Below are 13,742 nucleotides of genomic sequence, written 5' to 3' on the forward strand. Positions count from 1 at the left end.
CTGTGATTATTGCCTGTATCCCGCTGCTGTGACAATAACAAGTTTATATTAGCTGCGATTATTGCCTGTATCCCACTACTGTGACAATTACAGTTTGTATTAGCTGTGATTATTGCCTGTATCTCGCTACTGTTACAATAACCAGTTCATATTAGCTGTGATTATTGCCTGTATCTCACTACTGTGACAATTACCAGGTTATATTAGCTGTGACTTTTGCCTGTATCTCGCTACTGTGACAATTACCAGTTCATATTAGCTGTGACTATTGCCTGTATCTCACTACTGTGACAATTACCAGTTTATATTAGCTGAGACTATTGCCTGTATCTCGCTACTGTTACAATAACCAGTTCATATTAGCTGTGACTATTGCCTGTATCTCGCTACTGTGACAATTACCAGTTCATATTAGCTGTGATTATTGCCTGTATACCGCTGCTGTGACAATTGCCAGTTTATATTAGCTGAGACTATTGCCTGTATCTCGCTACTGTGACAATTACCAGTTTATATTAGCTGAGACTATTGCCTGTATCTCGCTACTGTGACAATTACCAGTTCATATTAGCTGTGACTTTTGCCTGTATCTCGCTACTGTGACAATTACCAGTTCATATTAGCTGTGACTTTTGCCTGTATCTCGCTACAGTGACAATTACCAGTTTATATTATCTGAGACTATTGCCTGTATCTCGCTACTGTGACAATTACCAGTTTATATTAGCTGTAACTATTGCCTGTATCTCGCTACTGTGACAATTACCAGTTCATATTAGCTGTGACTTTTGCCTGTATCTCGCTACTGTGACAATTACCAGTTCATATTAGCTGTGACTATTGCCTGTATCTCACTACTGTGACAATTACCAGTTTATATTAGCTGAGACTATTGCCTGTATCTCGCTACTGTTACAATAACCAGTTCATATTAGCTGTGACTTTTGCCTGTATCTCGCTACTGTGACAATTACCAGTTCATATTAGCTGTGACTATTGCCTGTATCTCGCTACTGTGACAATTACCAGTTTATATTAGCTGTGACTATTGCCTGTATCTCGCTACTGTGACAATTGCCAGTTTATATAAGATGTGACTATTGCCTGTATCTCGCTACTGTGACAATTACCAGTTCATATTTGCTGTGACTATTGCCTGTATCTCGCTACTGTGACAATTACCAGTTCATTTTAGCTGAGACTATTGCCTGTATCTCGCTACTGTGACAATTACCAGTTGCCTGTATCTCGCTACTGTGACAATTACCAGTTTATATTAGCTGAGACTATTGCCTGTATCTCGCTACTGTGACAATTACCAGTTCATATTAGCTGTGACTATTGCCTGTATCTCGCTACTGTGACAATTACCAGTTTATATTAGCTGAGACTATTGCCTGTATCTCGCTTCTGTGACAATTGCCAGTTTATATTAGCTGTGACTATTGCCTGTATCTCGCTACTGTGACAATTACCAGTTCATATTTGCTGTGACTATTGCCAGTATCTCGCTACTGTGACAAATACCAGTTCATATTAGCTTTGACTATTGCCTGTATCTCGCTACTGTGACAATTACCAGTTGCCTGTATCTCGCTAATGTGACAATTACCAGTTTATATTAGCTGAGACTATTGCCTGTATCTCCCTACTGTGACAATTACCAGTTTATATTAGCTGTGACTATTGCCTGTATCTCGCTACTGTGACAATTACCAGTTTATATTAGCTGTGACTATTGCCTGTATCTCGCTACTGTGACAATTACCAGTTTATATTAGCTGAGACTATTGCCTGTATCTCGCTACTGTGACAATTACCAGTTTATATTAGCTGTGACTATTGCCTGTATCTCGCTACTGTGACAATTACCAGTTCATATTAGCTGTGACTATTGCCTGTATCTCGCTACTGTGACAATTACCAGTTGCCTGTATCTCGCTACTGTGACAATTACCAGTTTATATTAGCTGAGACTATTGCCTGTATCTCGCTACTGTGAAATTACCAGTTTATATTAGCTGTGACTATTGCCAGTATCTCGCTACTGTGACAATTACCAGTTTATATTAGCTGTGACTATTGCCTGTATCTCGCTACTGTGACACTTACCAGTTTATATTAGCTGTGACTATTGCCTGTGTCTAGCTACTGTGACGATTGCCAGCTCATATTAGCTGTGACTATTGCCTGTGTCTCGCTGCTGTGACAATTATCAGTTTATATTAGCTGAGACTATTGCCTGTATCTCGCTAATGTGACAATTACCAGTTTATATTAGCTGTGACTATTGCCTGTATCTCGCTACTGTGACAATTGCCAGTTTATATTAGCTCTGACTATTGCCTGTATCTCGCTGCTGTGACAATTACCAGTTCATATTTGCTGTGACTATTGCCAGTATCTCGCTACTGTGACAATTACCAGTTCATATTAGTTGGGACTATTGCCTGTATCTCGCTACTGTGACAATTACCAGTTGCCTGTATCTCGCTACTGTGACAATTACCAGTTTATATCATCTGAGACTATTGCCTGTATCTCGCTACTGTGACAATTACCAGTTTATATTAGCTGTGACTATTGCCTGTATCTCGCTACTGTGACAATTACCAGTTTATATTAGCTGTGACTATTGCCTGTATCTCGCTACTGTGACAATAACCAGTTTATATTAGCTGTGACTATTGCCTGTATCTCGCTACTGTGACAATTACCAGTTCATATTAGCTGTGACTATTGCCTGTGTCTCGCTACTGTGACAATTACCAGTTTATATTAGTTGAGAATATTGCCTGTATCTCGCTACTGAGGCAATAACCAGTCTATATTAGCTGTGACTATTGCCTGTATCTCGCTACTGTGACAATTACCAGTTGATATTAGCTGAGACTATTGCCTGTGTCTCGCTACTGTGACAATTGCCAGTTTATATTAGCTGAGACTATTGCCTGTATCTCGCTACTGTGACAATTACCAGTTCATAATAGCTGTGACTATTGCCTGTATCTCGCTACTGTGACAATTACCAGTTTTATTAACTGTGACTATTGCCTGTATCTCGCTACTGTGACAATTACCAGTTCATATTAGCTGTGACTATTGCCTGTATCTCGCTACTGTGACAATTACCAGTTCATATTAGCTGTGACTATTGCCTGTATCTCGCTACAGTGACAACTACCAGTTCATATTAGCTGTGACTTTTGCCTGTATCTCGCTACTGTGACCATTACCAGTTCATTTTAGCTGTGACTATTGCCTGTATCTCGCTACTGTGACAATAACCAGTTTATATTAGCTGTGACTATTGCCTGTATCTCGCTACTGTGACAATTACCAGTTTATATTAGCTGTGACTATTGCCTGTATCTCGCTACTGTGACAATTGCAAGTTCATATTAGCTGTGACATTTGCCTGTATCTCGCTACTGTGACAATTACAAGTTCATATTAGCTGTGACTATTGCCTGTATCTCGCTACTGTAACAATTACCAGTTTTATTAACTGTGACTATTGCCTGTATCTCGCTACTGTGACAATTACAAGTTCATATTAGCTGTGACTATTGCCTGTATCTCGCTACTGTGACAATTACCAGTTCATATTAGCTGTGACTATTGCCTGTATCTCGCTACTGTGACAATTACCAGTTTATATTAGCTGTGACTTTTGCCTGTATCTCGCTACTGTGACAATTACCAGTTCATATTAGCTGTGACTATTGCCTGTATCTCGCTACTGTGACAATTACCAGTTCATATTAGCTGTGACTATTGCCTGTATCTCGCTACTGTGACAATTAACAGTTTATATTAGCTGTGACTATTGCCTGTATCTCGCTATTGTGACAATTACCAGTTCATATTAGCTGTGACTATTGCCTGTATCTCGCTACTGTGACAATTACCAGTTCATATTAGCTGTGACTATTGCCTGTATCTCGCTACTGTGACAATTACCAGTTCATATTAGCTGTGACTATTGCCTGTATCTCGCTACTGTGACAATTACCAGTTCATATTAGCTGTGACTATTGCCTGTGTCTCGCTACTGTGACAATGACCAGTTTATTTTAACTGAGACTATTGCCTGTATCCCGCTGCTGTGACAATTACCAGTTTTATTAACTGTGACTATTGCCTGTATCTCGCTACTGTGACAATTACCAGTTTATATTAGCTGTGACTCTTGCCTGTATCTCGCTACTGTGACAATTACCAGTTTATATTTGCTGAGACTATTGCCTGTATCTCGCTACTGTGACAATTACCAGTTCATATTAGCTGTGACTATTGCCAGTATCTTGCTACTGAGACTATTGAAATTTCTAGCTACTATGACTGTTGCCAATATATAGCATTTTAAGTTATTGCCAGTTTAATACTACTGAAACCATTGCCAGTTTATAACTACAGTGACTAATACCAGTACCTCGCTTCAACGAAACCTCCTATTTGCGGTGGTAATAGCTATTCCGACTGCATGCGTGTTGGCTGTGATGCTGGCTCTGGTCACTGCATGCTTTGTCAATCAACGAAAAACGCGACGGGAGGCTGACCACGGAAATACTTACACATATGTCAGGGACAAAACTGTCACAAGTCTGCAAACGTTCGCAATCGCTCAAACAAATACCAATGAACATGAATACGAGACACTACAACACTCGCTGTACCAGAACAAATAAACTAACGGCGAAGCATGTAATGTTTACGACGAGATTTGATTTCGTTAAATTTAAAATCGAATTTTTATGGAAGACATTGTGTATGAATCTATTTTGCTATTATAATTTCATTTTGTTTTTATAATTGTTCATAACTAAAATTCGTTTCACATTCGATTGCCCTACATTGTTTTATAAATGTTTTTTATGGCTGTGTGATTTGCTTATGCGATTTATATTAACATTGATTATATTTTCGAACATGTGTGTCATCATTAAATGTTTCAAAATCATTTCATTTGAAAGCGTTATACTTTCATAAAAAAATTCGAAGCGTACATCTTTTATGTGTTAAAAGTGTAACAAAAGAGTAATAGCAAAAATGTTTTAGCATTAACTTGAATTGTGCGCCTTAAAAATTGCAAATATAACGAGATCTTAAAAGAGCTATTCACTATTTTAATACAACCCAATCACTAACAATAATGATACTAAATTGTTTAATACTCAACCATTCCTTGTACTTTTGCAAAATAAATATGAAACATTTTCATAACCATTTTCTATATCTTCTCAAGTTATATATGTTAATGTTGCTAATAGTGCAATTCTAGACCGTTTTTATGTTCTTCTATGCCATTTTCGCTTTTTAATATATAAACTGTTCCACATTTATGAAGAGATTGTTTCTTTAGTATTAAAAGTATGCATTCCAAAATACATCTGACTTAAAATGTTAAGATAATCGAATCTCTTTCAATAATGCTACTAAATTGTTTTATAATCAACCATGGTTCAAATTTACACAATCATTTCATAGCATTAAGTTACTTCTACACTATTGTTCAAATTAATACCGTTTTCCATTGTTCAGTTGGGGTTTTTAAATCTGCTTTTGTTTTCGGTATCGTATCCAGGACTTTGCATATTTTTTATAAAATGTATTGCTTTCAAGATGTACACGCTTTAATAAAAACTATTTAATAAACGAATCTATAGCTGTTATGTTAGAGCGGCTCTGCTTACAAATAACAATAACACAGTTTGTTATTAGCCAGCAAACTGTCGCATACAAAAACACAACGTTAAAACTAACATAGGGGAAATAAACCTCCACCGATAAATGCACCGATATTTACCAAGCAAATGGGGTCTAGGGAGACTTTATCTAATCAGACCGCACAGAATACACCCTTAACAATCTTAACAAACGGAGTATACGAAACGTTATATTAAAGAAAACATCATTGCGCTTTATCTGCGTCTTTTTTACCCCAAAATAATTTAAGGTATGCTTGAAAAATGAGCAATAATGTGCGTCCGGTCCAAATAGAAAAAAAAACGACCCCGGTTACTCGACTAGCCTCGTTACCTGCAAACGCAAGTGCCCTCTGGCCGGATTTTTCTATCCGGACCGGAAATACATGACAATTGTTATAAAGCAAATTAGCACTTCAACAGCTACAACACTATCGAGGACTACAGTGGATATGTACAATAATAATTATCGGCGAATATCAAGTGAGACGCCAAAAACGGCTCTGCTTTTGACTTTCCAATTATAAAGTTATTGAACTGATGGCGAAGGAAAGAAAAAATGGTTGGTGTGTTACAACCGATTATGTTATTGTTTCTGCTAAATGAAAACTTGGAGTTGTCACAGTCAGAATCACCACAAACACACACGCAATTTGAACAGCTACCACCACCGCAGATACTTAAGTAGGTCTGTCGCAAATGGTTGACCAGTATAATTGATCTAGTCAAGGAAGAAACACTTTCGTTTACCTTTAGTATAAATCAAATACCGATTGGAACATACCAACGAACGTTTCTTTCCTTCGTCATCAGTTCAAAGATTTATTATTTGGAAAAAAAAGTTGAAATCATTGCCGTTTTTGGCGTCCCACTTGATTTCCGCCGATAATTATTACTGTACATATCCACTGTAGTGCTAAATATTATTATAGCTGTTGAAGAGCTAGTTTGCTTAATAATAATTGTCATGAGTTTCCGGAACGGATAGAAAAATCCGACCCGAGGGCACCTGCGTTGCCAGTTAACGAGACTTGCCGAGTTTCTGGGGTCGTTTTTTTTTCTATTTGGACCGGACACGCACGACTGATTTATTTAAGCATACCTGAAATTACTTTTTTGTTAAAAATTTATGACGTAGAAAAAGCGCGTGCGATGATCTTTACTTTAATATAAAGTATTATAATAATTATTTTATTTTGTTTTGAAGCTTTATTTTGTTAAGGTAATGTATATGGAAATCATCTTTTTGAAATATCATTATTATCCATCCATAAAGTATATAATAAAAGAAATAAAAAGTAGTGCGTTAATGCGAATGACTTATCTAGCGTGGGGATGCCAGACAGAGCTTTCCAGCACGGCTGAATTAACCGGAAATGCATATCCGTTGTGCTACAATGGTCTTTGGGACATTTAGGACTCCGGCCATATGTTAGAATTTATAAGGCGTGTGGTCGGATAAGAAGTAGTCCTTGTAGTCTCCATACACTTCGTTTGCTTATATTATGTCGGCACGGTGGTTTTATGAGTGGTTGGATAAGAAGTAGTCCCCGTAGTCTCCTTAGAATCCGTACACTTCGTTTGCTTAGTCAATGTCGGCACATATAGGGAGGTGGTTTTATGTGTAGTCGTATAAGAAGAAGTCGCTTTAGTCTCCTTACACTTCGTTCGGTTAGATACTGTCGGCACATGTAGAGAGGTGGTATTATGGTTGGTCGGATAAGAAGTAGTCCCCGTAGACTACGTACACTTCGTTTGCTTAGTTAATGTCTGCACATATAGGGTGGTGGTATTATGTGTGGCCGGATAAGAAGTAGTGTACGTAGTCTCTGACATTTTGTTTGCTTATGTAATGTCGGGTCGTATAGGGAGGTGGTATTATGTGTGGCCTGATTAAAAGTAGTCCCCGAAGTATTCGTACACTTCGTTTACTTAATTTATGTCGGCACATGAAGGGAGGTGGTGTTACGAGTGGTCGGATAAGAAGATGTCCTTATAGACTCCGTACACTTCGTTTGCGTAGTAAGTGTCGGATAAGAAGTAGTCCCCGTAGTCTCCGTACACTTCGTTTGCTTAGTTAATGTCGACACATATAGGGCGATGGTATTATGTGTGGTCGAATAAGAAGTAGTCCCCATAGACTCCGTAATTTTCGTTTGCTTAGTTAATGTCGGGACGTGTAGGGAGTTGGTTTTATGTGTGGTCGGATAAGAAGTAGTCACCGTAGTATCCTTAGACTCCGTACACATCGTTTGCTTAGGTAATGACGGCACATATAAGGAGGTGTTTTTTATTTCGTCTGATAAGAAGTCGTTCCCGTAGTCTCCGTTAATTTCGTTTGCATAGTTAATGTCGGCACATGTAGAGAGGTGGTATTAGGGGTCGTCGTATAAGAAGTAGTCCCCGTTGACTCTGTACACTTCGTTTGCTTAATAAATGTCGGATAAGCAGTAGTCCCTCTAGTCTCCGTTTGCTTAGTTAATGTCGGATCATAAAGGGAAGTGGTATTGTGTAGTCGTATATGAAGAAGTTCCCGTAGTGTCCGTACACTTCGTTTGCTTAGTTAATTTCGGGACGTGTAGGGAGGCTGTTATATGTGTGATCGGATAAGAAGTAGTCCCCGTAGACCCCGTACACTTCGTTTGCTTAGTGAATGTTGGATAAGAAGTAGTCCGCGTAGTCTGATCGCTTAGGTAATGTCGGCACATGTAGGGAGGTGGTATTATGTGTGGCCGGATAATAAGTAGTCCCCGTAGTATCCGTACACTTCGTTTGCTTAGTTAATGTCGGGACGTGTAGGGAGATGGTTTTATGTGTGGTCGGATAAGAAGTAGTCCCCGTGGTCTCCGAAGTCTCCCTACACTTTGTTTGCTAAGTTAATGTCGACACATATGGAGAGGTGGTATTATGTGTGGTCGGAGAAAGAGTAGTCCCCGTAATCTCCGTACACTTCGTTTGTTTAGTTAATGTCGGCACATAAAGGGAGGTGGTATTATATGTGGTCGGAGAAGATGAAGTCCCCTTTGACTCTGTTTGTTAGCTTAATATCGGCACGTGTATGGAGATTTTTGTCCATGTTGTCGGAAATATATAGACTGCGTAAACTCCGTTTGCTAAGTTAATGTAGGCATATGTACGGAGGTTGTATTCTGCGTGTTCTGATAAGATAAAGTCTCCCTAGACCCCATTTGCCTGGTAAATAACGGCACATTCAGGTGTGTGTTTTTTGTATAGTCGGTTAAGATGAGGCAGTTTTATTTTCCCTATGTTAGTTTTAACGCTGTGCTTTCGTATGCTACAGTTTGCTGGCAAATGACCAATTGTATAATTTTTATTATTAGCAAAGGAACGCTAATATAACAACTATAGATTCGTTATTTCAATATTTTTTATTATAGCATGTACATCTTGAAAGCAATACATTTTATTAAAAAAATGCAAAGTCCTGGATAGAATACAGGAATCAAAAGCCGATTTACTAAACACCAAGTTAATAAAGATAAACGGTATTTCAACAACAGTGTAGTAGTTACTTAAAGCTAATAAAAAATGTGTAAATTTGAAACATGGTTTATTTTAAAACAATTTAGTAGCATTATTGAAAGAGATTCGGTTATCTTAACATTCAGTATTTTGGAATGCATAATTTTAATACTTAAGAAACAAACTCATCAGAAATGTGTAACAGTATTTATGGCGAAATGGCATAGCAGAACATAAAACGGTTAAGAGAAATGTTTCATAATTATTTTGCAAAAGTACTAGGAATGGTATTAAACAATTAAGTATCATTATTGTAAGTTATTGGGTATTATCAAAATTGTGATTAGCTCTTTAAAGATTTCGTAATGTTTGCAAGTTTTAAGGCGCAAAGTTTAGGTTAGCGAATTTTTTTTTTCTATTTCAATGCATTATCATGTTTATCTCATTTGTTACATTTTAACACATACAAGTTGTAAGTTTTGAAAATTACACATTTGTTTTTGAAAGTTATAACGCTTTTAAATGAAATGTTATGGCAAATTCTTTTACGTTTATTTTTCGGGTGTAATTTTTCTTCGATTTAAGGTTTCACAGTTTATCTAAATAAGAATATCAAGGCGAAAATCCCATGAGTAAACACTTTATGATGTCGACACATATATTCAACAATATAGTCAAAGTACAATATAAATCGCAAAAGCAAATCACACAGCCAAACAAATCAATTTATATAACAATATAGGGCAATCAAATGTGAAACGAATTTTGATTTTGAACAATTATGAAAATAAAATGAAATTATAATAGCAAAATATATTCATGCACATTGTCCTCCATAAACAATCGATTTACAATTTAAGGACAACGAAATCAAATCTCGTCGTAAACACTACATTTTTATCCGTTAGTTTCTGTGTTCCAGTAGAGAGAGGATTGTAGTGTCTCGTATTCAATTTCATCGGTATTTGTTTGAGCGATTGCGAACGTTTGCAGACTTGTGACATTTCATTCCCTGTATTTCCATGGTCAGCCTCTCGTCGTTGTATTCGTTGCTTGATGAAGCATGCAGTGGTCACAGCCAGCATCAACGCCAACACGCATGCAGTCTGAAGAGCTATTACCACCGCAAATACTAGTAATAAACTTGCAATGGCCTAAAAAGCGATATACTGGCAACAGTCATAATAGCTAGATACTTGCAATAGTCACAATAGCGAGATACTGACAATAGTCACATACTATCGAAAGCTACTGACAATTGGCATAGTAGTTATAAACTGGCAAAAGTCACAGTAAACTGGTAATTGTCACTGTAGCAGGATACTGGAAAAAGTAATAGAAAATAAAAATTGCGATAGTCGTAGTATCGAGAAACAGGCAATAGTCACAGTAAATATATGGGGGATATTATGATTGGACGCTTTTCTGGTGACCTGTATCACGTCGAGTTCGGTGTGTAAACATGTGTACGTCGAGACAGCTGGTCGAGACGGATACATGTTTACTCACCGAACGAGACGTAATGCAGGTCACCAGAAAAACGTTTTATCGAAATATTCCATTTATTATACACCTGCCTAATTAATTATTCCTTTTTTCGGTTTCATTTTGATTTAAATTTACCGCCATCTGTCACACGCGCGTATGAATTCGAATGAGTAACGCAGTTTTGTGAAATAAAGTCAAGGGAGGCTACTACAGTAACACAAAGTCGGAAGTTACAGAATTTACCTTCTTGAGCAAAATAAGCACAAAATAGTTTGTGTTTTAGCAAAATTAACAAATTGCTAATACGAGAACAATTATTAAATGTCACAGCACAAAAAACAACAATAAAAAACGGTACTTATTTTACGAGTATACACTAATTGTCATTTTATGTAGACATAACGCAGCAATTTTTAACAAAGTAAATGTTCGTGGGAATTTTTGACGATAATAATATGCAGAATTGAGGGAAGCTCGTGAGTCAATCGCTATTTCTATTGATGACACGAATTCGCCTTCTTCTTTGTAATGGCGAGCAGCTAGATACAGGCAAAAGTCACAGTTACTATATACTGGCAATAGTCCCAGTAGCTATATATTGACAGTAGGTACAGTTACTATATACACGCAATAGTCACACTAGCTATATACTGACAATAGGCACAGCCACATTATACAGGCAATAGTCACAGTAGCTAGATACAGGCAATAGTCACAGTAGCTAGATACAGGCAATAGTCACAGTAGCTAGATAAAGGCAATAGTCACAGTAACATTATACTGGCTATAGTCACAGTAACATTGTACTGGCAATAGGCACAGTCACTATTTACAGGTAATAATCACAGTAGCTATATACTAACAATAGTCACAGTAGCTAATTACTGGCAATAGTCACGGTAGCGAGATACAGGCAATAGTATCATTGCTAGATCAAGGCAATATTCACAGTAACCTTATACTGGCAATAGCCACAGTAACTATAAACTGGTAATAGGCACAGTAACTTTATGCAGGCAATAATCACAGAAGCTATATAAACTGGCAATAGTCACAGTAGTTATATACTGGCAATAGTCAAAGTAGCTATATACTGGCAATAGTCACAGTAGCTATACACTGGCAATAGGCAGAGTAGCTATATACTGGCAATAGTCACAGTATTTATGTACTGGCAATAGTCTCGTAGCTATAAACTCGCAATTATCACAGTAGCTATATACTGACAATAGTCACTGTTACTATAAACTGACGTACAATCCATTCTGTATGTAGCCCTAAAGTAGTCTCTTGGGCTTTGTGTTTCACAAGTTGTTCGATAAGCAAATCGCATAGGTTTATCAATTAGAAGGTCATTTTTATTAATACTTTTAATAAACCCAATAGAATTTAATTGCAACAACATATCTTTCGAAAATTACGCAATTTATCATTATTATTAAAATTAGAAAACATTCAAATTAAATGCTATGACAATGCTTTTCCTTTTTGGGGCGTATCTTCTCCTCGATTAAGGACTTTAGAGTTTATTTACCATAACAAATCAATGCAAAATACCCATGAGTAAATTCGAGCTGATGACAACCATATTCCAAGATATTCCAAGATATAGGCAAGAAACAATATAAATCGGATAAAAACATATTCCAAGATAAATTCTATATAAATCGCATTAGCAAATCACGAAGCTAAAAATCACACCAATCTTATAGGATTAGTTATTCATGATAAATATTTCCATTACTTCCATTGCTTTATGCACATAGACAACAAGATTTCTATTAAAACTGACATTTTCTAATTAGTGTATTTCAATCAATTGAAATATACTTTGACAAGTATAATAATATTGTTTTTCATATATTGTTATCTCAAATGTACATACAATTGACATTATAATATAAAATGAATATCATCATCTATTACATTAAAATGAAATACATTTTCTATAACAATGTGGTGATGATTTTGGTTTGTGCCATCTAGAGGCCTTTACATCTAATCGATGTGTAGTTACTCTAAATCTTGACAGAGCATTTTATATCTCACGAACTGAACATATAACACATGAAAGTGAACCGTAAAAGCTGCAGATAAAATGTTAGTTACAGCTTTGATGGGTTAAACAGTTTTATATACGAACATTTACATACTTTTTAACATAATTTAAAGTCTCCATTATTCAACCAATATGTGATACAGCATGTTTAACTTTCAGATAATATGTAGGGCCATTCAATGGGAAACTTATAACGATTATTAACAGTATCGAAAACCAAATGAAATAATCATTGCAAAATATATCTGTATACATTGGTCCCTATTGACAAATTGTTTACAATTTAACGAGAACTAAATCAAATCTCGTCATAAACATTACATGATTCGCCGTTAATTTCTGTGTTCTCGTAGCATGCTTCAACATTAGTGTCTGTGTTCTCGTAGATTGGGTCTTGAAGCGTCTCGTAGTCATGTCCATCGATACCGTTTTGAGCAATAATAGCCGCGTCAATGTTGGTTTGTGGAACATAGGCTACCGGCGTGTCTTCAGTGTAAACATAAGCTGGATTGTCCATCATATTGTGTGCTTCCGTATTGTATTTACCCTCAGGTTTTATTGTTTCACCGATATTATAATAATCATGTTCTGCTACGAGCGTTTGCAGACTTATGACACTTCTTTCCGTGATTCTGGTGTTACTTTTTCCGTGGTCAGCTTCCAGTCGATTTCTTCGTTGCTTGATGAAGCAAGCGGTGGTCACAGCCAGAATCACAACCACGACACATGCAATCGGAACAGCTATTAACACTGCAGATACTTCAGTAGATTTGACTGAAATGTTTTCAATTGAACGAGTCACTTAAGAAAAAACATATTTTAATTAAATTATTGGATGAAAACGTAGCGCGTAGATATATAGAGTAGGTAATGATTGGAGGATTTATTGCCGTCCTTCATCACGTAGAATTTCGTATTAACACGAATCAGACTCGATCGCGAAGCATGTTACAAACCAAACGAGACATGAAACAGTTCGTCAGAGCAACGTTCTTTTGTAATTT

At 36.8% G+C, this 13,742-nt stretch overlaps 1 protein-coding gene across 4 annotated transcripts in view; it reads right to left on the minus strand.

Annotated features, from left to right (window-relative positions):
* Nucleotides 1–9,098: 9,098 nt before the first annotated feature.
* Nucleotides 9,099–13,742, minus strand: part of LOC128238336 (deleted in malignant brain tumors 1 protein-like) — a 39,896-nt gene continuing 35,252 nt past the window's right edge. For all 4 annotated transcript variants that reach the window (XM_052954162.1, XM_052954163.1, XM_052954165.1 and 1 more), the window contains one exon: nt 9,099–13,512. In XM_052954162.1, the coding sequence (XP_052810122.1) occupies nt 13,037–13,512 (476 nt within the window). In that variant the 3' untranslated portion in view covers nt 9,099–13,036. The remainder of the gene's footprint in view (nt 13,513–13,742) is intronic.

This window comes from Mya arenaria, chromosome 6 (assembly GCF_026914265.1).
Source record: "Mya arenaria isolate MELC-2E11 chromosome 6, ASM2691426v1".
Classification (NCBI taxonomy): domain Eukaryota; kingdom Metazoa; phylum Mollusca; class Bivalvia; order Myida; family Myidae; genus Mya; species Mya arenaria.